Source organism: Elephantulus edwardii, unplaced genomic scaffold (assembly GCF_000299155.1).
Source record: "Elephantulus edwardii isolate Elephantulus edwardi_28Jun2011 unplaced genomic scaffold, EleEdw1.0 scaffold00316, whole genome shotgun sequence".
NCBI lineage: Eukaryota > Metazoa > Chordata > Mammalia > Macroscelidea > Macroscelididae > Elephantulus > Elephantulus edwardii.
Window position 1 is genome coordinate 1,654,357 of NW_006400066.1, and position 26,533 is coordinate 1,680,889.

Here is a 26,533-nt window from a genome sequence, read left to right on the forward strand (position 1 = left end):
CCATACTTTCTCAATCCATTCCCTTGTGGTTGGACATTTGGGCTGTTTCCATGTTCTTGCAATGGTGAATAATGCTACTATGAACATTGGTGTACAAGTCTCCGTTTGTGCCTCAGTTTTCATTTTCTCAGGGTATATTACAAGTAGTGGAATAGGTGTGTCATATGGAATTTCTATGTTCAGCTTTTTGAGGAAACTCCAAACTGCCTTCCAGAATGGTTGTACCATTTTATAGTCCCACCAACAATGTATAAGAGTTCCTTTCTTGCCACATCCTCTCCAACATTTATTAACTTACTATCCTGCTAAACTTTGTCACTGTTACTGGAGTGAGATGGGACCTCATTGTGGTTTTGAATTGCATCTCTCATATTGCCAGTGATCTGGAGCATTTCTTCATGTGTCTGTCATTCATATCTTCTTCTGTGAAAATTCTGTGTCTTTTGCCCATTTTGTAATTGGGATATCAGTCTTTTTCTTTGGGAGGCCCAGGAATGTTCTGTAAACTTTTGTTCTAAGACTCTTGTCTGAGATGGTATTACCAAATGTTTGTTCCCAGTCTGTATGTGCAGGATCCACAGAGAAGGGGCTGGTTCATTCTGCCAGGAGGGCTGGGAAGGCTGGTTCACTCTGCCAGGAGGGCTGGGAAGGCTGGTTCACTCTGCCAGGAGGGCCAGGGAAGGCTGCAGAGTAGAGGTAATGCCGGGAGTACATCTTGTTGGGTAACTAGGAATTTCCAGACAGGAGGAGGATCCTGGGCAGGGACCTGAGGCTCCCTATTCTCCCCCCACTTAAGTTACTGATTCACTGAATTTTCCCAGGATAGTGATCACTGACCATGATAGATTGTGAGCTATGTTTCAGCCCCTGATTGTGAATTAAGCACTTGGAGCTGCACATTCTTCCATACTGCAGCTGTACAACATAGCCCACAGGCTGTATCAGATTGCTCAGGCTTCGTTGAGGTGAGACGGGCAGTTGACCACTGTCTGTTAGCAGTCAGACTTTGAACTGCCTTTTGGAGAGTTTTGCTGACTTGAGAACACACAGTGTGTACTCACTAAAAGGACATATTTAAACCCTTCTTGGATGTTTGCTGAAGTTAATGGGTTAGGGCTTTCAATAGCCAACCCCCTCCTCTGATCTCAGCCCTATTAATTATCCTAGTATACATCTCAGGTTGGGTAAAACCATTTAAGTGTCCAATTTTAAAAAATCGACTGTTTTGTGGTCATGTTGTTGGCTTCTGCCTTTTTCAGACCACGATGTGATGCAAACCCACTTAGCCTTGCTACATTTTCAGTGACTCACTACAATCTCCATGAATGACTACACAGACTTGTGTTAAAGACAAAGAAATTCCATTAGCTCATCCTGTTCTCCATAGCCTTTATCAGTGTCTTTAGCTAATCTTTTCTTTAGTGATCCAGAGAGAGATGAAAAAAGAATGCTTTTCTTCAGTACTATGCAAAGAGAAAGAGTGTGTGTGCAAGTAAGATGAAGAGAAGGAGAGAGAGTGGGTTGGTTATTCTGTTTTTAAAATGTGTAGACCAGTATGGTTTTTAAAACATAGGAAAAGAAAAAGAAGTGGTGGAAAAGGAAGTCTATTAAGAGAAGCAGGAAATTGGCCTCAAAGATCCAGCCCACTGGTCCAGACTCAAGTGTCCATAGCTGTCACAGGCTTCACTGCATCTCCTTCCAGGGTTGGGGCATCCCAGAAAATAAGGTTCCTGAGTAGGTCGAGTGACAGGAGAAGACCCTTGGATTTAGTCAGCAAGAAGCTGTCATTAAGGGCTGGTTTTTTTTATCCCCCCCGCTAGGTGAGGTTCTCACCCACACCATCCAGCAGACAAGCCTGAAGACTGCATTTCACCCTTCGGTCGGACCAGTGGGCAGAGTATCTGTCAAGTACAGAAGGATCTAGTTAACTTCCTCCAATGGTCTCATTTTCACTAGGAAAGTCCCAAGAACAGTGTGCATCTTTCAGAGCTATAAAAGATGAGATCACACTTAGCTTTTGTTAAAAATATTGGCTATGAACAACTATGAGATATCATCTCACCCCAGTAATAATAGAAAAATTTAACAGAACAACAAACAACAAATGCTGGTGAGGTTGCAGAGAAACTGGAACCCTTATTCACTTTTAGTGGGAGTGTAAAATGGTGCAACCACATGGAAGGCAGCAATTCTACTACTGGGAATATACCCTAAAGAAACCATAACTGCCACCCAAGCAGATATATGCACTCCCATGTTTATTGTGGCTTTGGTCACAATAGCAAAGAGTTGGAAACAACCCAGGTGCCTTTCAACAAATGAATGGATAGAGAAGCTGTGGTATATTCACACAGCGGAATTCTATGCTGCATTGGAAAATAAGAAACTCAAGAAATATTATACAAAATGGATGACCCTGGAGTACATTGCTGAGTGAAATATCTCAGTCACAGAAAGACAAATACTGCATAATGCCACTGTTACAAAAGAGGACTGACACAGGGGTTGGGGGGAAACTGAGAAAGAGGGGATAGATAATGTATACTGCATTGAAACAGATGAGGGAGAAAACTGTTTAAAAGGGATATATGATTAGGTGTTATTGTCATGACAAGAGTCCAGAATAAAGGCAGCATAGTAGAGTGGACTTGGGGGAGGGACTGTATAACAATGAAAGAATTTCACTTTTCAAAGAGAAGAGCATGAATTGGGGAGAGGGTTCGGCAGGGAGAAAAGTGCAATAGTGAATGAATGGAAATCCACAGTCTTTGTAAACTTTCATTAAAATTAATGAAAAAAAAAAATAACTGGCTATGATAATACAAACCAGTGGGATAATTCAGGTCATTATTAAAAAAATGAGCAATACTGATGTATTGATATTAACATAATAAATATACAGATAATAGTTATTATGAGCCACTTATTATAAAACCTTCTAATTTTATTTAATCCGAGAATGTGACCACCTTTATACTGTAAATATATTCCTAAATATAGTAGAAGATTTAGGGAGCAAAGGTCGGGAATTTTCTTCACCATAACTAAGTACCTTGGAGGAATGAGTCCCGGGCCTGGAAGCTCAAGACCATAGTCTTAGGGAACACAAGGTCAGTTGACATCACATTGCCCACTAACAAACACTTTATATCCTAGATGCAGAGTGAATAGTGACTAGGATCTTAAATACTTGGGAGCAGGCAGTGGCAACACAAAACAAACTTTGGGGTTAAGAAGGATGACTTTTTTAAAGAATTTTGGTTATCATTAAGCTATTGTCAAATTAACCCCTGATTCCTAGTGACCCTAACCAACACGATCAGACTGGTGTGAACCATGGGGTTTACCTGGCTGACTTTTGATGGTAGATCACCAGGCCTTTATTCTCACTCTCTATTTCTCTGAAAGCTCTGAAGAAATCTGTTGAGCATCCCGATGTAGTCAGACACTCTGCCACAGAGTGGTGCTTTGCATCATGGAGCAAGACTCACCCAACCCTGACCCACCTTCAGGGTTGGAGAAGACCACAATTAAAACCCTCATTTCTGACTCATGGTTATCTTCCCTCAGGGAAGCTGTAAATCTGTCCATGAGGAAAATGCTTCATCTTTCTCTTGAGGAGTGGCTGGTAAATTCAAACTACTAGATTTTTGGTTAACAGCATAACATGTAACTCACAGCACCAGGGCTCCTTCCTCAGCATCATGTTGTTAGTTGCCATCCAATTGATGACAGCTCATAGCCACCTTATGAACAGCAGATCTGGACTTTGCCCTATCCTCACCATCTAAGATAGGCTCTAGCCTGTGGTTGCAGTCACTGTGTGAGTCCATCTCATTGAGGGTCTTTCTCTCTTCTGCTAAACTTCTACCTTTCCCAGCATAATGTCTCTCGCCAAGAACTGGTTCCTCCTGAAAATGCACTCAAAATACTTAAAAAGTACTGAGTACTTCAGGTGTATTTTCAGCATAGCAACCTCAGCAGCATAGCAACACATGTCAGCCCCACAAGGCAGACAAATGCTGGCTGTAATTGATGTGTATTGACTGGAATCCAACCTGGTTCTCCTTCATGGGAGGCAAGAACTCTACCATTGTCTCACTGGTGATTCACACATCGTCTAAATGGTTGGTAGAGTCAGCAAGGGATAGAAAGATTTTATTCTGGTTCAGTTTGTGGTTTTATTTATTCTTCATCTTAGACAAAATGCTTTCAGATAAAGCACCAGAAGTAAATAATTGATGATAATGCAGATATGGTTTAAGGTTGGCCTTTGAACTATTTATGGAAAATGTACAGCAGTAAATCAATAGTAATTTGATATTAAGAAAAATGGTTTTTATGTACTTGAACATTGTATATGTAATTATATGTGAATTGTGCATTTGTTTTATTTAGGTTTTAGTTGCATGTTAAGCAGATTGTGAATTTAAGATACCTTTCATATTTAATAGCACATTTAAGGGAGCTCTGCTGGCCTAGCAGGTAAGGAAATTTGCTGCCAGCCCGAAGACAAGTAATTTTAATTCACCAGCTGCTCCATGGAAGAATGATGGGGAGTCATCTCCTGTGCAGTTTATGCTGTTGTTATGTGCTGTTGAGTGCGATTTATAGCCTCTGAAAACCCATTGGAGAGTCAGCTGTGAGTGGTTACAACTTGATGACATATTACAGCAAAACACCAATGATAGCATTTATAATTTAAAAACCAAATCCAAACCCATTGCCAGTGAGTCAGTTCAAACAAAGGGAATCTATAGCACAGACTAGAACTTTCCCCTAGAGCTCCTAACGTGGTGAATCTTTATGACAGCAAACTGTGCCATGTTTTTCTCCTGCAGGATGATTGATGGGTTCCAATCTCAGACCTCTGAATGTTTAACCATTATGACATGAGGACTCTTTGCAAGTCAAATCCATTGATTATGAACAAGAAACTAACAGGGTTGACCTTGAATCTGATTGTAGAACACTTTGGAAAGGGGTTAGGATATTTCAAGAATGATACTTGAATTTTCATATTAATAGGCCTGTTCTTTATATGACAGCCAATCAAACAATGTGTTTGCTCTTCAGAAATTAAACTCTGTAATGGAGTAACACTGTGATGTTATTGTGGTTATGTGCCATTGAGTAACCTGCGACTCTTAGTGACCCTATATTGACAACAGCTCTGAAGCCTGTCCTGTGCTGAGCCAGTCTCACTGACTCTGACACAATTACCCCCATTGCCCCAGTTGCTGTATCACTCCATCTCACCCAGGGTCTTCCTCTCCTGTGATATCCCCCCACCCTTCTGAGCATGATGTTCTTTTCCAAGGACCTGTCTCTCCTGGCCACATAAAATAATTCACAGTAGATATATTTTAAAAACACAGAATTTTAAATTAAAAGTGTGTCTTTTTATGATAAAATTTTTACTAAAACAGCCACATTACTTTGTGTTTTTTCATGTTGTAATGTATTACTTTGTGCCAAAATGTGAACAAGGATGAAATTCTTTTCTAATAGTTGTCTGTGCTGTAAATGCACTTGCTCACCATGTGCTGAACAAGGACCTTAAGGACATTGTCAGCGACTTCCGGGGCTTCTACAGGCAGCTCACCAGTGATGGACAACTCCGATGGGTGAGAAGCCACTTTTGTAAGATTGATACTGTTAATATTTGTAATAAATACTGTTACCATAATACTATATAAATACAGCAACAAGGTTTAAGATGTTCTTTTGGCTGCCAAAAATGTAAAAATAAAAACCACTGTAATTTGTAAGTAAAATATTCAGATAAATTAGGAATTGGGTCATATTTTGTTGTTTTGTACAATTAAGTTAGAACCAATACATAGCTGACCTTCCAGTAGGTTTTCACAATCAGAAAATTGCATGGGAGGAGATTGTCCATATTTCTCCTGTAGAAGAGCTGGTGGACTTGACCTGTGTGCCTTTGGATTGGCAGTACAGCTCCTTACCACCAGGCCACCAGAGCTCCCTAGAGAATTGATAATTTTAGCTCATTAATTTCTTTCTATAAATTTTTAATTTGGGCATGCTTGTATTCTCAGAGCTACCTCAACAACAACATCTCTGCTCTTGTCATCTTGTTCCCTGAATTGGAAGAAGTAAGCTAGAAGATGCATGGACAACCTTCTTGTGGAGAGATAACAATGTCTTGGAGTTGTAGGGGGAGGTTATTAAGGAAAAAAGTGTAAAAGAGACCAAAAGTTAGAAGGATAGCTAACTAAAGAACCTTCTAAGTGTATAGGCAGGTGTGCATCTGAGTCATGAATTCAAGGCTTGTGAAAAATGAGGCTCTGGGGAGGGGATTCTGTCACGCTAAGATAAATCCCATAGTGTGGACTTTGCCCTGTTCCCTGATACCACATGTGTTTCCTGCCTCTGCTCAGCCTCTTGTCCATTCACAGAGTGACACAGAAGCATGTGCATTCCATATTGCCATGGTTCTCATTCCTAACTATGCAAATCCGTTTAAGCTTATCCTTAAATGAGTCAGCTTGAACAAGATCCTACTCGCTGAAGCCTGGCAAATGTGGTTATGCCTTATAGCCCATCGAGTAAAGTAAGAATCCATGAGCACATTCAGATAGCAATCAACCAACAAAGAAAAGCTCATCATGACAGTTGAAGACCAACTAATGACCTTGCGAGGAATGACAGTGTTAGAGGAGCACCATAATGAAGTACTGAAGTGGTAATTGACAGAACTATCATCAGCAGGTGCTAACCGGGCAGTAGCAAGCTCCTTACTTAGGAGGCACTTTTAAGGTCAAATTACAACTTCCTGGTGGAGAAACCACATCGACACTAACTTACTATCTAGTAAAAGTTAATACCCCTAATGATAAAACTATATCATCACCTATGTCAATTTGTATCAAAAAATAAATTTGTTACTCGAATCTAGTCATGAAGGAACCCCTACACTAGCTCAGATTGAGGGAAACTGCATGAGTCAGTTGGCTTGTACTTTCTAAAAATGCCACTATTAAAAAAAGAAATCATTGTTTCAAGTAAAAAGACACTAAAGAGAAATGCTTCATTCTTTTGCCTATGAGGTTGCCTTAAATCAGAGCGACTCAGCAGTACCAAATGTACCAAAATGACAGCAGAGATGTGACAGCTAAATGTGATACATCATACTGGATTGGATATGGCTTTGGATAGAAGAAAATACCATACGGGAGATAATTGATGAAATTGAATATGGATAATCTTTTAGTATTATCAAGGTTACAGTTCCTGAATGTGATTGCTTTAATAGGGTTATGGAAGAACGATAACATTTAGGGAGTACACACAGAAGTCTTTAGGGGTGAAAGGGTAAAAAAAAGAAATCTTTAACCTGTTTTCAAATGATCAAGAAGAAAAAATGTGTTTTAAAAGATTTTAAGTGAGTTTCCACTGCTGCCTTTATTTCTTGAGGCCTTTTTGTAGCTGCCTGCCTTCCCAGTTTCTGAGTAATGCTGGTGCGTTTTTCTCCTAACCAGATTGGTCCAGAGAAAGGCGTTGTGCATCTGGCAACAGCAGCCATTTTAAATGCCCTGTGGGACCTGTGGGCTAAGCAGGAGGGGAAGGTAAGGGGTCTAGTCAGTTCTGTGGCTCTGTGCATTAGTGCCTGCGACAGGAATCACACTCCCGTTACAAACAGCCCTGTAAACACTAAAGAAAAGAACGCAGCAGGCCCCTAGAAGGACAACTAGAGAATGGTTTGGTTGTTTATCCCCTGAGAGTTATTGTCAGTAGTAGTGAAATTGTAGGCATCATCTAGAAAGGGTTGAGATAAAAGATGGGACTGTAGAGGCAACAGGTTAGGTAGGGGGATGGCGTGGGGCTTAAGCACACAGACAGCATTTGAGATGGGGCCTGTCTGACAGATGGAGTTTGCTGCTAGCACACTTACTGAAGAGGGGAAAATGCTTTCATACTTGGGTCTTATTGATCTTCTCTCTCTCTCACTTTTTTCCTTTCAAGCCTCTGTGGAAGTTACTTGTTGACATGGTATGTAAATTCTTTACAATACAGAGGTTTCTATAAATGAAATAGAATTCATGAACTGCTTGCCTTTTGACAATCAGGAAGTGTATTCTAGTGCCAATTACTGCAGTGATGATGAGATGAAGAGTAGGTAAAGGTTATTCTCTTTTCCTGATCCTCACAGTCCCTCCCAGCTGGGAAATACTGAGTTGAGGCTGAGTCCACAGGGAATCTGGGACATAGATCCTCTGAGGCTCTGTTCTTTGAACTGTGTATGAGGATAGTCACCTTCCCCATGAATCTCATAGACTTGACCTAAAGATTAAATTGCAGGGTGTTGTTAAGATACTATGCAATCACTTGACTCCAAAGTAACAGGAGATCAGAGGACTGAGCTTTCTCTCCCTCTGCGGTTCTAATGGAAAAGGCACAACACTTAGCCTAGAGATAAGCACCTTGTTGTCTTTTTTCTGGACCTGTTTATGTAAGAGACGAGCTCCTGAATGAAGAGGGGACAATTCTGGGCAAGTTAAAAGGAGTGTACTTCAGATCCAGGGAGGCCGGAGGCTGAGTCCAAGGTCTCACAAAGGTGACTTATACTCTTATCTTTTACTTCCTCATGTGACCACTAAGATGGTTACTAAAAGTATCTTGGTCAATTTTTGAAGGTTCTTCTTATTGCTTACTTGGCATCTAAATGGAAGAAAAAGAACATATGGACTTAGAGATCACTAGACATCCCTTCTCTGGAGGACAGTAAAACCAGAGTACACATCACCTCTGTCATTGTTGAGGGTGTCTTCAGGGGCAAAGGGGGGGGCAGAGAGGGTCAAGGATGTGGGTCTCTAAAGCTACTACTGTCCAAGACAGATTAGTTATTTGAAAGGTGCTAAAAGATTCACCTGTAGACTTCTTTCTTTTGAACCTTGATCCTTGTTTTAACACCAGGACTCTTAAAAGAAGGTGCATCTCAGGGTTGAAAGAGCTTCTATGATTATAACAGTAACATTAGGACATTATAGGCAATGTAATACAGTAGTGAGAATGGAACTACTACTGGTTACTTTCCAAAGGTATGAGAAAAGTCCCAGCAAGAGGCTCAGACCAAGTACCTGGCCTTCCCAGGAACCAGAGGCACCATGAGCTTGTAGGAAGGGAAGAAGGTGCCTCAGCAAATGCTGAAGGGGCCTCTCCCATTTGAGTTCACTAGTCCTACCAGTTCTGTGAATTCTGTGACTCTATAGGAGAGAAAATTGCTCAGAATTGAGCATGAGGCTCTTAGCCTGGTGGCCTGACTCCACAACCAGCCTTCTTTCATATTCAACTCAGCTTCTGCAGGGCCACACTTCCCTTCTTAGTGTTCGTATGGAACACTGATGTATGGACTGATAACCTGAGTTTCACCATCTGTTTACTTATCCTCTTACTGGGAAAGGTGTTAATGGAATAGGTGGAGCTGAGGTTTTAAGGGTCAGAACATGAGGGCTGGTGGGCTTCCTCTGAAGAGAACCAATGAGCCTCTGAAGCACTGGGCATTGGAGGAGATAATCAGACAGTTCAGTGTCTGTCCACCCCCACTGTAAGGTCAGAAGATTCTTGGAAATTAGATAAACCATCTGAATTGAGGAACCTGTCCCCTCCTGTCATGGTGCAGGATCCCAAGACGCTGGTGTCCTGCATAGATTTCAGGTACATCTCTGACTCCCTGACTGAGGAGGAAGCCTGTGGTGAGTGTCCCTCACTCCATTAAATCGAAAGCTTTCTAATACCTACTGATGTAGCAGACTTCTTGGTTGTACGTGAGAATGAGTTTTGCTCTTTTTTTATTTTCCAGAAATACTGCAGAAAGGCCGAGTTGGCAGCAGAGAAAGAGGTAGGATGTGAGGTTCCCGTTACTTTTTGTTGTCATTGCCTACTTAGGGTGGAGCTCTTTTTTGAGGTTGCACTTCGTTGGTATAAGTGGCCTGCCCAGCGCCCAGCCTCCAGACAACTGTCTAAGCCGTGTGGAAAGAAGGGCCTGCACGTGGTCTGTGTGCTCAGAGGCCATGCCACGCATCAGGGAGGGCTTTGGCTGTCAGGTTACACTGTGCAGCTTGGGAGGAGCCCTGATAAGTGAGGAAGTCCAAGAGGGTGTTCCCACCACCTAACTCATCTCCTCAGTAATGTCACAGTGGTGAATACAAGCCAGAACGAATACATGAGCTAGGAGAATGTGAAGGAGGGACCATTCAGAGAGTGGCTGAATTTCCCCCAAGAGTTCCCCCCCTTCCTGGCTGGGTGCTTCCCAGAGCTCCCTGGACTGGGTGCTACTTCAGTTCCGAGCAGGTGCTGTTGAGTCTGTTCAGGCTCATGTCCGAGGACTGCACTCCATAGGGTGTATAATGCTGTGATCTTTCAGAGTAGCTCCCTCGACCTTTCTTTGAAAGCACCTCTAGGTAGACTGGAGACTGCAGATTTTCTGTTAACAGCTGAGTGCATAACTGCACTGAGGGAGTTCTCGGATTCTGAAGGTCCCTCGAAAAGGTGAGATGTCAACCAGTGCTGTATTTTCAGAGGCACAGATGCTGGCCCAGGGCTATCCTGCCTATACCACGTCATGCGCCTGGCTGGGATATTCAGATGATACCCTGACGCAGGTTGGCATTTTAATCTGTTTACATAGAAAAACTTTCATACACCTGGCTTTCTGGAAGAAAGTCTTTGTGCGGAAGGTTTCATCATGAAAATGTTTTTTTACATGATCATAAAATCCATTCACAATGAACTCATGGAACCCCTGTGACCCTGAAATCCAGTGGGGCATCTAGGAGGAGGCAGTTTAAGACTGGCTTCCAATCAGATGCGGAGCCCTGCACGCCGCATAACTACACTGGGCCTCCCTTCCATGCTGTGCATGGAGAAGCTGTGCCTGTCCCTTGGCTGGGGACTGAGCTGAGTGCCTCAAGTTGTGTATTGCTGGGAGCATTGTGGCAGGTATTGTGTGCAGTCCATCCACACATGGTTCCTCACTTCTCAACATGACACAGCTGCTTGAAGCGTAGTTTGATGAAAGGAGGCTGCTTCTGCTTCATACTCTACCACCCATTAGTTCAGTGGAGGTACAGCTGTGGTGGTGGCTGTGTGCGTACAATCGACTTGTAATCAACTCATAGCTAACCTTCCAGCCAGTTTCCAGAGGCCATAAATTCTGTGAAAGGATATTGCCCATCTCTCTCCCAAGTACATTTAAAGAGAGAGAGATTGATGTTATATTACTCTTTCAGGAATATTATGACAAAGAAATGGTTCCCATGGAGATGAGGCGAGAAAATGATAAAGTACAAAAAGTTGTGCTTTGTCGGCTGAGCTGTTTCTGTACTTAATTTCAGCAGCACATGGTTGGTCTTCTGGCTTATGCTGCAGCCATAGCTTTTGTTAACTCCATGGCAGACGTGTTTGAGATGCCCTTTAGGGTCAGGTGCCCATCTCCGTGTGCTGATGCATGTACTCCTTCCTCACAGCTCTGCTCCAAGGCCCTGAAGGAAGGCTGGACAAGGTAACTCCCTTTTCCATAATGGACTCCACCCCCTCCAGGGTCTGGATGGTCAGCACCAGCCACGGGAGGACACAGGCAGCCTGGCGGGTGGAGAAGGGAGAGAAGTTTCTGAACCTGAGCTAGGCTGTTTCTGAAATGAGCACTAATTAGAATCCTAGAATACCAGAGTTAAACGAGACCTTGGAGAACATTGATTTCACACACAAATCTAGAATAGAAATCTATTATTTATATTCAGCTACAGCAGGAACAGACATCTATTTAGCTTCTGCTTAAATAGTTCTGGAGACTGTGACTTGAACTTGGTAAGGCACTTTTCCATTGTTTGGTAGCTCTAAGTGTTGGAAAGATCTTTAATATAGTGAAGTCCTTGGTGCCACGTAATTGCCAGCTTCTTGGGAGTTCCTAAGAACGGGTCAGCTCCTCTACCTTCCATGGCAGCTCTTTCCACAGGCCTGCACTTCTCCTGACCAGGCGTCATGCTTGTGGGCCCTGACATCCTGGGCTCTTCTTTGGTGGTACCAAAGTCACCAGTGGCCCTGGGTCCCGGAGCAGGAGGCAGAGGGGCCATTTCTGACCAGGCCCCTGGCCCGTCCTGCCACTCAGGATGGGATTTTGTGTCTGTGCTGCATTTCCAGGTTTTCACAGTGTCTGTGCGTTAAGCTTCTTCCTGTTCTGGGTGGTCTATGTACCAAGAGCATCAGCATCACATGGGAGCTTGTTAAAAATGCAGACTTCCATCCTATAGCCACATCTGCTGGTTTAGAACCTGTATTTTAATCAAGTCCCTGGATGATCTGTGTGCACAGTAAAGTTTGAGCAGCTCCTTGATTAATTACAGCTCTGGGGACTGAGAACGTGTTGGAAGCAGCAAGCAGCTGTGGAAACAAGCTTAGGAATACTTGGATTTGGAGTCAGATCTTGCCTTCTTCCTTCAAAGGACTAGCTGTGTGATCTTGGGAAAATTACTCAGCTTCTCTGAATCCCATTTTTGCTCTTTATACGTTACATTACATCATAGTTCTCGTCAGAATTAAATGAGTTGCTCAGGACCAGCATGTGCAGGACTCAGGGCAGCAGCCCTGTGTGTGCTGGCTTCCTTCCTGCCCTCTGTGTTCCCTGAAATCCTTTAACTCTCAGCTTGGTGAGTCAGAAGAGGCTGAGGGCAGAGTCCATCTGCATCCAGCACAGGAACACGGCATCAGAGCTGCGGTCTTTGAGGTGGAGCTCCCAGCTGGACTGGGACTGTCTGCTCTAGTTTTCAGTGCAGAGTCTGGGGAGAGACCCTCACTAGATGGCTGGCTGACTGAATGCTGGGGCTTTTGTCAGCAGAGGCCTTGGCTGCCCAAGGCTCTGTAGGAAGTGGCAGTTGTTGCTGTCCTTGAGTCCCAAGGGCTATTGTGATGTGAGTAAGCAGGGCGGAGAGGCAGGAGAATGAGCGAGGCTGTCCCTCCCCCACAGTGGTGACTCTCTGGTAGCGGTGGCTGGTGGCAGGCTGCCACCAGGCAGATGCTAATCTCCCTGAGGAGGAGAACCAGGCTGCATTCGCTGTAGTAGCAGAAGTAGAGGAGGGGAGGAGACTATGCACCACAGTCTGTGACCTTTGTGACCCTTTATGGAGATCAGAGGTCTCCGTGGCCCACCTCACAGCATAGTGTAAAGTGAAGCAGCCTGTGTAATAGGCTATCCAAATGTGAGCATTTTAAGAAAAACTTTTTGTTGAAATTTGAGTGAGAGTTTAAAGAGTGAGTGGACTTTCCAATGCTAACACATTTTGTTTTGTGACATTGATTGCAGTTTCACAGTGTAACAGTGCTCTTCCTACATCCTTCTTTCCTATCCTTTCCGGTCTTCTCCAGCTCTGGGCAAACGCTGCCCTTTTGACCTTGCACCATTTTGACCTTTTAGACCATTGAATAGTCTAAGGAGTGAGTTCCTGCCTAGTAGTGTTGTTGTTATGTGCCGTCGAGTCACTTGAGACTCATAGTGACCTTGTTTATACCAGCCCTGAAACCTGCTCTGTCATCTGCCAACTTTACTGTCTGACACACCTACCCAGTCACTGAATCAATCCATCTCACCAATGGTCTCACCTCTCTTTCTCTGTCCCTCCACTCTCCCAAACATGACGTCCCTCTCCAAGGAATGGTCCCTCCTTGCAACATGCCCAAAGTATGTCAGACGAAGCCGCAGAATCCTCACCTCCCAGGAGCAGTCTGGTTTCACACTCTCTAGGATGAACCTGTTTGTTCTCCTGACAGTCAATGGTATATTTAACCGTTTTCTCCAGCACCACAGCTCAAAGGCATCAATTCTCTTTCTATCATCCCTAGTCATTGTTACTGATCACTTTATATACCCATCTAGTTATGGACTACCAAGAGAACAGATGGTCTCTCCTGAAGAGGGTAAAACCAGGTTCGTCCTTGAAGACAAGGGTTGTGAAGCTCTGACGCACATATTTGGGGGCATTTCCAGGAGGAATCAGTCCTAAGAGAAGGACATCATGATTAGAAGGGTTAAGGGACAACACAGAAGAAGATGACCTTGGATGATATGGGTTGAAACAGTGACTGTGGCAATGGGGGCAGGTGTGTCAGAGACAGAGAGATTGACTCAAGATAGAGCAGGGTTCAGTGCTATTGTTCCTATGTCATAGTCAACTTCAGCATATAACAACATTGTCTGACTCTTAAGTTCAGGTGTGGAGGTGATTTCAGTACTAGGCTTGAAGGGTAGCTCAGAGCCATCATCTTGAGGTTCTCCTGTCTTTACCAGACTGGTGAGTCTATTCTTCTTTATGGCTTTCAGTTCTGCTCCATATTTCCCCTCCACTCTTGTCAGGACCTTCAGGGATGCTGTCTTTCAGAGTGGTCAGCAGTGGTGGCTGGGCACTGTCCTGTTCTGGTCTCAGGGTCATGGAGATAGAAGTTCATGTGGCCTGCCAGTGCTTTGGATTCATAGTCTCTTCTCTTCTTCACTTTTCTTTGCTCTGGGAAGGGAGATACCAATGAATTATACAGGAGATGGCAGCATGCAATAGCTCACTTTTGGGAGTAAGCCCTCACTTTGAGTGTGACTTCCCCTCTCCAGCTCCCTAACTTCAGTTCAGCAGTAGGTTGGCACCATTGCCCTGATGCTGAGGAAGAGAGGCAGTTTGCAGGCTGATTCTCAGGTAGCTTCTCTGGAGAGAGTTATAGAGGAGTATGTAGGGACTAGAAAATGGGGTCTGTGAGTTGTTGACACAGGCGGGGCATGTGGGCGTCAGCAGGGTCAGGGGACAAATGCAGACTGCCAACCTAATGTATCTATCTTGTAGGTTCAAAGTCAAGGTTGGTGCTGATCTCCAAGATGACATCCGCAGGTGCCGGCTTATCAGAGACATGATTGGACCTGAGAAGACGCTGGTAAATAGCCTCTTAGCTGCTGACAAGGAAGCAGCCTCCACAAAGTCAGTCATTGTTCAGGACCCGAACAGCACGTTCCCAGCAAGGAGTAGAAAACACTAGGAACTAAAACTTACTGCCAGAGAAAGCACAGCTCTTTAGTCTTATAGAAGGACAACTCTTAAAACAACAATAGAAAAGCAGAACTCTGAAAGGGATGGAAATTTGTATTTTTAATTCCTTGGAAATAAGATCTGACTCAGAGAGCTCTCCTTGCTGGTGTGGTTGCACCTAGGCAAATGTGAGCTTATGGTGTATCTCTCACTTAACCTCCCTTCTGAGTGAGCCCTGCCTGTGTAGATTGTCGGATATGCAGGCTTTAGGAGGCCACCATTGCAGAAAGCTCATGTTAGAACTGTGGCTGTATTTTTAGGAAATATTTCTTATATATGAAATTTTTTAAATTATTTTTTGTGTGTACTGTCAAATTAGATCTAACTGGTACAGGAGGAGATTGCCCCTCCTTCTCCAGCAGAGCATCTTGTAAATTCAAACTCTGTACCTCTGGAATTACAGTGTAGCTTCTTGCCACTAGGCCACCAGAGCTCCCTATATGAAATATTTTTATAAAAGCAACAGTAATTTTTTTAAAAGGAAGAGACATGTAGTACTTTAGACATTTTGAATCCTTGACATAAGATAACAGTCCTATTAAGCATTAATAAAGCTATTTTTGTTTTATGAGATCATCCTCATGCAAATAATTTATGAAAAAGAATTGATTCAGAGTGTACTCTACTCTGGTCTTTATAGCATCCTTCATAACAGAAGGGAAGGCTTCCCACTTAACCACATTCTATTAAAGAGGTCTGGTTTTATGCCTGTCTTCTTAAGGTACCATGAGGTTCGGGGGTAGAAGGTGGGGTAGGTCTGCACCTCTAGCACCTGGCTTCCAGCACAGATAATGGAGTGCAGTCAGGAACCCTCTCCAGAAGAGCCCTGGGTGGAACCCACATTTATTTGACTGGTACATGAGAAAATATATTAACTTCTCTGCATGTTAGTTTTCTTGTTTATAAAATGAGTTTATATGAACAGCATCATTGGGTTATTATAACTATTAAATAAGATAAAATACATAAAGTGCCTAGTGGAATTAGGTGCTAATTAATGATAACATGCAGGTTATTTATTATTATGCTAGATACATAGTGCGCACTTGGTAAATGACCTGAATTGTGTGCAGTGACTCAGACTGTATTTCCTACAAACAGAGCTAACCCTGTGAATCAGGTTTATTGGGGTGATATAGAAGGTGGAAATTGGGCCAGCAAGCCCCTCTGACTGGCCTCAGTGGGGCACTTCCAGTGCCACAGCCGTTCAGTCCAACAGCTCCATCTCCTCCAGCGGAGTCTCTGGAGTTGGCATCCCAAACCTCTGGGCATCCTTTGGCTTCCTCTGTTAAGAGAACTTTGGGATTAAGTGTGTGGCTAATTCAAAGGCCAGACATCTTTGCTGGTTTTAATCCACCAGCGGCTCTGAGAGAGAAAGATGGGAGCTCTTCCCTTTATCATTTACAGCCTTGGAAGCCCAGCGGAGGATCACTGTGTCGAAAGTGACTCAGTAGCAGTGAGCGCATGTGTTTTGAGTTAGGGTTGTGAGTGGGTGTCTTCCAGCAGGAAGATGCCAGGACCCTGTGTGGGAGTTGGCCTCAGAGTTGGTGACAGGTGAGTAAGAGCATTTCTACAGTGAGCCCGGCCCTGGGCAGGGCCACCATGATGGGTCTCTCTCCCCTTGCAGATGATGGATGCCAACCAGCGCTGGGATGTGCCTGAAGCCATAGAGTGGGTGTCCAGGCTGGCCGAGTTCAAGCCTCTGTGGATCGAGGAGCCGACTTCTCCCGATGACATCCTTGGTCATGCCACCATTTCCAAGGTAGATGAGCTGCCACTGCTGCTGGGCTCACCTTCATTTGATTTTCCAGAGTGCCTGCAGCAGTCCCATAGTCCTGCTTGTTCCCTTTAAGGTTTCTTGACCAGAGAGCTGAGATGATTGTCACTTGTTTCAAGTATTGGAATTTCAGACTTGACATCCTTTTATTCACTCCAGCTTACCCTCTACCCCTTACTTATGTTTACTCTAAAAAAAGGAAATTGCTAAAAGTTGATATACTACCCTAGTCCAAAGATTAATAGACATGGTTCCCATGCTTTGTTAGTACAGAAATATGACAGACATTAGAAATACTGTACCATATGAAACAGTTTACAGCTTCCTCTGAGTGACTCAAAAGGTTGGCTCAGCTGATGCCAAGGCTGAGCCTGTCCAGCGTCTCAGGAGGCTCTTCCCAAGAGAGCGCTCTCAGCTGAGTGCTTCCTCCACGGGACCACTCCACTGAGGCCTGCCCCTCCCATCTCAGATTCTAGAAGAATCTGGTATGCCACAATGTCTGAAGAACACCCTGAGAGACCACCCCCCTCGACACATTTGTGAAGTTGGAGAAATACAACTGTTAGGAGCACCAGGTTTTTGTACCCTCTGACCAGAATGGGAAGCTGTGTGATGAGTGAGGAATCAGAGTAGCAGTTAAGTCATGAGAACTGACGGTGCAAGGGTGTCAGGCCAGCATGGCCCGTGTCCGTCTCCACAGCTAGTGTCTTTCACCGCCTGTGACCATCACACACTTGGACAGCAGGTTAGCTCCTTCAGCTCCAGACATGGAGGCCTCATTCCTGCAGACATTGTGCCAGGGGCTGGTGCATTCATTTGGCTCATAGCCACATCTGGCTGGCCCAGAATCATTGTTTTTCTCCCCAAGGTGACTTTTCATAGCTGTACTCTCTGCTATTGTGTATTGACTTAAAAAAACATTAATCCTGAGGATAATCTTTGTTCCAAGTTCTAGGAAACTACATGGACTGGCAAGGCCCACTGAGGTGTAGGGCCTGGGGCCCGGGGGCCTTCTCATCTTTCTCTCAGTAAATTCAACATGTTTATCCACCAGAAGTCCAACACTTGACACAACCTGTGATAGACATGCTGCCACTCTTCCCACTCAGTCTTGTTGTGTGTTGTTGAGTCAACTCCAATTCATAGTGACCCTGTGTACAACAGCTCTGAACTCTGCTCTATCTTGAACCAATTTCATTGTCTTTGACACACCTACCCCCATTACCCCAGTCACTGAGTCATTCCATCTCATCCAGGATTTTCCTCTCTTACACTGTCCCTCCATCCTTACAAGCATGATGTCCCTCTCTAAGGACTGGTGCCTTCTTGCAACATGTCTGAAGTATATCAGACGAAGCTTCAGAGTCCTTGCCTCCAAGGAGCAGCCTGATCTCACCCTCTCCAGGATGAACCCCATTGTTCTCTTGGCAGTCCATGGTATATTCAGCCCTCTTCTCCAGCACCACAGCTCAAAGGCATTGATTCTTCTCGGAGAGAAAACACTAAGCAACAAGAAGCATGGACAGTTGGGACAGTGGGGGTGTGGCGGAAGTAGAAGTGGGGAAAGATGGTGTGTATCGACGACTGGAGAGGGCTTTTTGGAGGTGAGACCATGGCTGAGAGGAAAGCTAAGCTGCAGGTCAGCAGAAGCTGAAGAGGGACTCCAGCTGACTTCACCTGAACAGGAAGGGTTCAAGAGAATCAGGAGCGATGGCTCAAGAGGGCCTTGCCGCTGTGCTTTGCTTTCCTGTCAGGTGCTCATGAAGGCTGCTGGTGGTTGGTAGCTACCATCGAAGGCAGTGACATTACTGACTGCCAGCTGGCCCAGGCCTGGGTCTTTATCCACCAGGACAGCCTCCTTAGATGTGCTTCTGGTCTCAAGCCCATGAAAACCACTGTTGGTCCCCAGAGCACTGTCTCAGCTCCTCTTCGTAACTGGCAGATCAGAAGAAACCCTGAGCGGGACCATCCTCACTGAGTCCAGAGGGGAGGAGTATGCGACAAGCCTGCCTTACCCCATAGGCTAAGTTACCCAGAGCATTAACCTGACAAACGCTCCAGAAATCCAATCCAAAGTCAGTTCATTAAGAGTGAGGTTTTATTAAGCAATATTGCAAAATAGGGCACAAAGTAGCCTGGAAAAAAAAAAAGAAACCCAACAAGTTTTTCTTTCTTGAGTTTGCGAGTCCCTCCCCCAATTCCTTATGACTGAGTCCTTACGGAGAGTGCAGTCTTTCCCAGACTCCTTTCTGGGACACAAGTCTTCTTTTATAGTGGCTCCCTCTCCTTTCCCCAGTCCCCCTCTTCTATTTTTTTTTATGCATTCCAGGGCCTCTGCAGTTTGTCATGTCTTTTTGTTGTTTATGTTTCCTTAGGGTCAGCTCATTATTACCTAGTGTTTGTTCTCTTTACTCTGAAGATGAACCAGTCTGAATTCTTTTTTTTTTTTACATTTTTTAAAAAAATTATCATTTTTTTTGTGTGTACCAAATCAGATCTGACTGGTACAGGAGGAGATTGCCCCTCCTCTAGCAAAGAATCTGGTAGATTCAAACTGTGTACCTCTGGGACTGCAGTGCAACTTCTTGCCACCAGGCCACCAGAGCACCCCAGAATTCTATGTCTTACAAATCCCACCAAAGTTTTGTTTACAGAAAGGAGGCTGTGTGGAAGAGGGGAGCTGGCGAGCCAGCAGGGGGAGCAGTTGTTACAGGGCCCATGACCACAGAGGGCATAAGGGGACAACAGTAGGGAAGGTGGGAGGGAGCCAGGCCGCAGATCCAGCCTGAGATGCAGCCACAGAGTGAGTCACTGTGGGTTCCTGAGTGAGAGGATGCAGAGCAGACTCAGAGGTGGTGGACTGCCAGCATAATGTTGAATGGCAGGGGCAGAGGGCAGGAATCCAGGTGTGTGCTGTGAGTTGGAGCTGACTTGATGGCACTTGGAAAATGTAGAGGTTACAGCCGTGTTAGTCTGTTACAGAAGGCCATCAAGGGAATGTCGGGGGCAGTTAGAGAAAAGGACAGTAGAACCGAGCAAATTCAAAACATGTTTAAAGGAGAAAATAAAATTGGGTCAATGAGGCTGGCTCAGGACAGGACAGGTTTCAAGAGCTGTTGTACAGAGGGTCGCTATGAGTCTCAGATGACTCGACAGCACATAACATCATTTACTGCCAGAAACAGAAATGCTTTAAAATGGCAGAATGGAATGAGTCAGTCAAGAGAACTGGCTCCCAATACCTTTTCCCCACTCTTTTTTAAAGATAACCAAGAAATAGGGACAAATAATATCATAGTCCTGGAAGATATCTGAGACTGTCTGCCCCGGTCTGTCCCGCAGACAAGCCAAGGCTTCAGGTGGTGGGAGACTTGCCCATGTTCACATGTCTTGTCAGATCACCAAGGAAGGGCTTGAGACTGGACACCCCACTCCTCAGCTGGGGGACTTTCTGCTGGAAGTCAGTGTCATCTAGTGATTCAGATCACTCTGCTTAGTGTTCTACCCAGCCGTGTCTCTTCCTGACTCTGAGTGAGGGACAGTGACACTAACCCTGCAGGTCTGCCTGTCATCTGTGAAGTGTGAACTACGATGCCACCTGTCTGTTTAAACCAGTGTTTTGTGTATACTTGAGCAGCAGTAAGCACTCAGAATATGTTTGCAATGCTCTGATACTATCCTGAGCAAGGGGAAAAAGAACCTGAGAGAACAGCTTTGGAATGGCACCCCTGCGGAGGCAGAGGGAGGGGGCAAGAGCACAGGTGGGAGAAGTGAGTTAGCTTTAGAGGGTGGGCAGGCAGCAGCAGGGCCGTGCTGGGTGACGATGCCCGTGTGCGAGCAGATCATGACTGATGAGCTCAGCCTAGCCTTGAAAAAGGTTTGTACAGTCACCTCTGAGCTTGAAAGGGAGCTCTGGGAGCCCACTGGTAAGGAGCTGTGTTGCCAACCCAAAGGTACACAGTTCAAATCCACCAGCTGCTCAGTGGGAGAAGGAGGGGCACTCTCTGGGTGAATCAGTCTCTGAAATCCACTCAAGGGTCAGGTATGAGACAGTTCCAACTCAATAGCACATAACAACTGAGCTTGAAGGGAAGGGACATTACGATTGACAAAGACACAAGAAGATCTAGAATAACACTGATGGCTGGTTATCAGAGAGACAGGAAGGAGTTGTGATGAGCCACTGCTGAGTGGCTCTGCCTTCTAGGCCCTCACCTGTGAGCAGGCCCAGGAGCTGAGGGCAGGCTGCTGAGAGCTCAGCCCCACAGGAACGCTGTAGGAGCTGATCTGCAGAGCCGCGGCCAGGAGGGAGCAGGTGGCAGTGGATGAACATGTTTGCTTCTTCTACAAACACACACAGCCCCTTCCACGCACACAGATACTCCTCCTGCTGTTCTTTAAACTTCACACAGCCTGACAGTGGGGACGTTTCCTCCCTTGGCTACAAATATTTTTAAACATTATGAATTTCAATGTGAAAACTTGGGAAAATAATACAGGGTTGCCTTATGTCTTGTAGGCGTTGGCCCCCTTAGGAATTGGTGTTGCAACCGGAGAACAGGTAAGTGATGCTGTTCGTGGTCAGAACATACTGACATCACTGGAGGACATAGGCAGACAGCAGGCTGGCCTGGCTCCTGTCCTTGGAGTGAGGGAGCTTTCCTATTCTTGGTGATGGGATCACTGTGCAGCAATTAAGAGTCTTGAGTCAGAGATGGTCAGAAACTGGTGGATTTTTCTACAGTTCCTATGAGTAAGGCCATTTAGCTATGCTACAGTCTCTCATCAAAAGTTACAAGGCAACAATTTAAAGTCACCTTTGCAGGGGAATAAAACACATTGATGACTTTGAGAAAGCCAGCTTCCAAACTGCACCGCGGTATTGCTTTACTTTCTGTGCTTAAAACGAAGCACAGCCCATGGGGTAGACCAGCCAGTGTAGAAGCCCTTCCCGGCACAGGAGCATGCTGAACGAGGTTCAGCTGTGTGGTCCAGGCCTCCTGCCTGGAATGCTCAACCTGAAGCCGGTCTGCAGCACCCACTCACCAGTATGACATTCCCTCTAATAAAGCACAGTGGTCTTCACCCTGCTCACTGCTTCCCTAGCAGGTGTGTAAAGAGGTGAGCGTGGGCCTCTGCCTGCACTTTTGGGGCTTACGTGTGCCAAGAACAAAGAGTAAGCATAGCCCTGATGAGCCCAGAATGGCTTGGTGCCAGGTGCAGACCCCGAGGACCAGGTCAACTCTGCCATTTCTGCCAGGTCGCTGCCATTTGTGTTTTCAGTGCCACAACAGAGTGATATTTAAGCAACTCCTCCAGGCCAGTGCCTTGCAGTTTCTTCAGATTGACAGCTGCAGACTGGGAAGTGTCAATGAGAACCTCTCAGTGTTACTGATGGCCCAGAAGTTTGGAAGTAAGGGCTCTGCTGAGTGCATGTCACACGCCTGCCTGCCAGGGATCAGGCTTCTCTGGTCTCGCAAACCCAAATGATCTGCATTTTCCAACTTCATTTTGTTTCCTAACTCTCAGTAAGGCTTAATTGGGAAACTGGGTAATTCTCACCCTGGAATTTCATTCTTCTAAATTGTAATGATTTAATCACTGGTGGGCAATTAGAAAACACAGACAACTCTCTTTTCACCAGTTCCTCTCTTCCCTTTTTACGAAATGGAAATGATAATGCCAGAACACATCTGAGTGATTATAATCCAAACAGGTCACTGTAATAACCTCATTACTCTGCCCAACTCCTGGCATTAAGTAGAATGGTTTTTTTTCCTTTTAGTTCCTGTTTGCCCCCACGCTGGTGGAGTTGGCCTCTGTGAATTGGTACAGCACTTGATTATATTTGACTACATATCTGTCTCTGGAAGCCTTGAAAACAGGTCAGTAACATGACATTTACTAGCAGTTGCGAGGATGGCAAAGTCCAGGAAATGTCTCATTTAGTTGTACATGAGGTAACCAGGAGAGATCTGAATTGACAGCCACTAACAAAAGCTCTGGCTAGGAATCCTTTCCTGCTTAACTAGCATCCCTTGATCTCTTCCAGTTCTGTTGTCATGACCCACACACAGCTACTGAGTTGATTCCAATTACTAGTGACCGTAGAGGACAGAGTGGAGCTGCCCGTAGGCTTTCTGGGGCTGTAGTGTTCAAGGGCACAGACCACCTCAACTTCTGTGGAGGAGCTGGTGAGCCTGAACTCTAGATCTTGAAGTTAGCAGTCTCCAGCGCCATGGCTCCTGTACATGGAGTCGATACGCACCAGCTAGTGGCCATTCTATCTGGGGCTGAGGTCTTGACAGCTAGTTTATTTTTGAAGTGTGTAAATTTGGGAAAGTTGTTTGTAACCAAGGAATTATTCCAGTGTTCATAACCAGATGGAAACCAATACCCTCCTCAAACCAGTTTCTTTCTAAAGCCCAGTCTCCATCCTTTTCTGCTTGTGCTGCCTTTCTTTCTAGTCTCCATGATACAGCCGTATCTGTATTTCAAATCATCTTTCTCATTAGATTCTTGAATATCATTCCCCACCCACCTTTCAGAGTTCAGCAGGCCTCTCTTATGTGCTGGTTCTCCCTCTGCATCTGTTCTTTACAGATTAAAGTACCTGATACAGTCAGCCGGTAACTTAGTATGGGTGTACATTTAAAAAATGTGCTTTTGGTACAGTTTTGTTTTTAAATTGAAGGTTTGTGGCAACCTTCCATTGAGCAAGTCTGTTATTGCCACTTTTCCAACAGCACGTAATAACTTTGTGTCTCTGCATCACTTTGATAATTCTCACAGTATTTCAAGCTCTTTTTGTAATATTTGGGCAAATTTAGTAAGGCGGCCCCACTGTGTCTCACAGAAGGAATCCCATGGCTTTTACCGTTACTACCACATGTATGATCTAATGTAAGGATTTCTATCTCAACCTGATTCTTTCCTCCTAGGATGTGTGAATATGTTGACCACCTCCATGAACATTTCAAGTATCCTGTGATCATCAAGAAGGCATCTTACATACCTCCTAAGGTAAGACCTTGCAGGGAGGCCGACCATCATTGCTGGTCCTCATTTTCACTGTGCACAAATAAGTTGTTGTTATATGCAGTCCAGTCTAGTTGACAGCATTTCTTGCAGTCGAAGGGACAAACCTGGGAGATTAAATTGCCCCTTGACAAGGATGATCTCTTAACAGGCAACAATACTTTAAAATTTGCAGTCCTTGTGCAAAACCAAACCTGCAAGTTAACTGGCCCTCCATCCCTCACTGCCATTAAGTTAATGTCAACTTAGTGACACTCCACTGGGGTTTTGAAGCTGTAAATCTTAACTGGGGGAGACTGGGCATGTTTACTTGGTGGAGTCAAACCATCGAAGATGTGTGGCTTCTGGTTACCACACAGTAGGCTGTGTGCTGAGCCACCAAAGCTCTACAAAGTTTTGACTACAGCTGTGCCATCTGGGCCATTTATCCTGATGATGCTCAGGAGTTCATAGCTCATTTTTATCAGCAAAGGTTGAGCTACCAAAGGAATGAAGAACTAGTCCTAGGAAGTAGCCGATAAAATTGTTCCTCCCCAGTCTAAGCATTTGAAAACATATTTATAAAAATATTAATTGCTGCCTATGACTTAGCTTTGAAAGCATTTCTTAGCGCAACAGAAAGAAATATTTTGTTCCAGGTAGATCTTAATAGTGCTCCATTATTTCTCTTTGCTAGGATGCCGGCTATTCAACAGAAATGAAAGAGGAATCTGTAAAGAAACACCAGTTTCCAGATGGTGAGGTCTGGAAGAAACTCCTTGCTGGTCAAGAAAATTAAGTGTTCAATCCAAGATCTTAGTTAACAATTTTTAGATTTGGCTTTACAAAAAATTCTGGGATAATCATCCTTCAAGCTCAGCTTAAAGTTTTACTGTTGGGAATAAGCTTAATAATCATTGTTACTTGATTCTCTTATTCAATCTTTAAATGAACTTAGATTTATTTAAAGTTTAGGAAGATGCTCTTTGAAAACTTCTGTTAAGTCCCGGTGTTCAAAATTAAAACTATACTGAGAGCAAGCAGCATGTTGCATAATTTGTTTACTGGAATAATTCTTTGGTCTGTCTATTTAACACTTCTCATAAATTAGCAAAGTAAAAATAATTCTGCAGCACCACGGGGTATCTGGTATACAGCTGATTAGCCTGGAAGTGTTTTGGCATCTCTTCTCACTTGGTGTAAGCATACTAATAAAGATATCACACCACACTGAAACTAGTAAGGTCAAAATCATATTTTATGGACTATATTTTCTGTTAAATGGTAAAAAGTTCTTATTTAAGTGGTTGCTATTATAACTGTGGTGAAATATATAACAAAACTTTTCAACTTAACTATTTCTAAGTGCCCAATTAGTATTAATTACATTGAGCCTGTGGTCCTTAAAGTGAATAAGGATGATGGAAAAAGAATTGATGCCTTTGAGTTGTGATGTTGGAGAAGAGCACTGAACATCCCATAGATGGCCAAGAGAATGAAAAGATATGTCTTGCAAGGGCACAGCTGGAGTGGTCTTTGAAGGCAATAGTGAGGCTTTGCCTCACATACTTTGGACATACTGCTAAGAGGTACTATTCCTTGAAGAAAGACATGAGTCTGGGAAGACTGGAGGGTCAGCGAAGGAGAAGAAGACCTTCAGCCAGGTGGATTGACACGGTGACTGCTGCAACGGGCTCTTGTGTGTCAGAAGTGTGAGGATGGCGCAGGACAGGACTGAGATCAGATCTTTTGTTCATAGGGTGTCTGAGTTGTACTTGACTTGAAGGCACCACAGTTCTTCTCTAAGTAGCATCCAGACAAGAACAGAAGTGTTTGTTTACCAATATTTTTAGTCAAATGTTTTTATAGAATTTTTTTTACTTGGATCCACAACCAACTCCCAGGGTAACAAAAGTCAAGAAATCAAAAGTCATATTGCATTAGGAAAATCTGCTGTCAAGTATCTCTCTAAAGTGCTAAAGAGCAAGGATGTCAGTTTCAAGACTAAGGTGCACCTTTTCAAACCAAGATATTTTCAGTTGCTTCTCATGCATTTGGAAGTTGGAAAAATGAATGAGGATGACAGAAGAATTATTGATACTTTTGATTATGATGGCAAAGAATATTGAATAGACTGGCAATTTAAATTGGAAGGAGAGCAACCAAAGTGCTCCTTAGAGGTGAGGATGGCAAAACTTCATCTCAAACGTTGGGCACATTATCAGCAGGAGCCAATCCTTGGAAAAAGACACTGTTGGGATAGGCAGAGGATCAGAGAAAGCGAGGAAGACCTTCAGTGAGATGGACTGACAGTGACGATCACAGCGGGCTCAAGCGTAGCAGAAAGCACGAGGAAGGTGAAGGACAGAGCAAGGTTCAGATCTCTGTTCTTGGGCTTGCTATGAGTTGTAGTGGATTTGATGGCATCTAACGATTTTAGTGAAGAACTGGATGTTGTTGTTGTTGTTATGTGTCGTCGAGTCGCCTGCGACTCATCTCTAAACTCCCTCTAAACTCAGCCCTAAACTCCGCTCTATCCTGTGCCAATCGCACCATCTCTGACACTCCCATCCCAATTATCCCAGTCACTGAATCAATCCACCTCATAGAGGGCCTTCCTCTCCTGCGCTGTCCCTCCACCCTCCCAAGCATG

At 44.4% G+C, this 26,533-nt stretch overlaps 1 protein-coding gene across 2 annotated transcripts in view; it reads left to right on the forward strand.

The window, feature by feature from the left end:
• The window catches only part of ENOSF1 (enolase superfamily member 1), a 50,640-nt gene extending 25,961 nt beyond the window's left edge, over positions 1 to 24,679 (forward strand). The window contains exons 3-16 of one of the 2 annotated variants that reach the window (XM_006901285.1): positions 5,512 to 5,627; positions 7,506 to 7,592; positions 7,990 to 8,016; positions 9,647 to 9,719; positions 9,827 to 9,865; positions 10,546 to 10,628; positions 11,493 to 11,527; positions 14,847 to 14,934; positions 16,714 to 16,848; positions 21,383 to 21,424; positions 22,147 to 22,276; positions 22,649 to 22,748; positions 23,805 to 23,886; positions 24,578 to 24,679. In XM_006901285.1, coding sequence (XP_006901347.1) covers positions 5,512 to 5,627; positions 7,506 to 7,592; positions 7,990 to 8,016; positions 9,647 to 9,719; positions 9,827 to 9,865; positions 10,546 to 10,628; positions 11,493 to 11,527; positions 14,847 to 14,934; positions 16,714 to 16,848; positions 21,383 to 21,424; positions 22,147 to 22,276; positions 22,649 to 22,748; positions 23,805 to 23,886; positions 24,578 to 24,679 — 1,139 coding nt within the window. The remainder of the gene's footprint in view (positions 1 to 5,511; positions 5,628 to 7,505; positions 7,593 to 7,989; positions 8,017 to 9,646; positions 9,720 to 9,826; positions 9,866 to 10,545; positions 10,629 to 11,492; positions 11,528 to 14,846; positions 14,935 to 16,713; positions 16,849 to 21,382; positions 21,425 to 22,146; positions 22,277 to 22,648; positions 22,749 to 23,804; positions 23,887 to 24,577) is intronic. The other variant, XM_006901286.1, reaches the window with a different exon arrangement.
• The last annotated feature ends 1,854 nt before the right edge of the window (positions 24,680 to 26,533 follow it).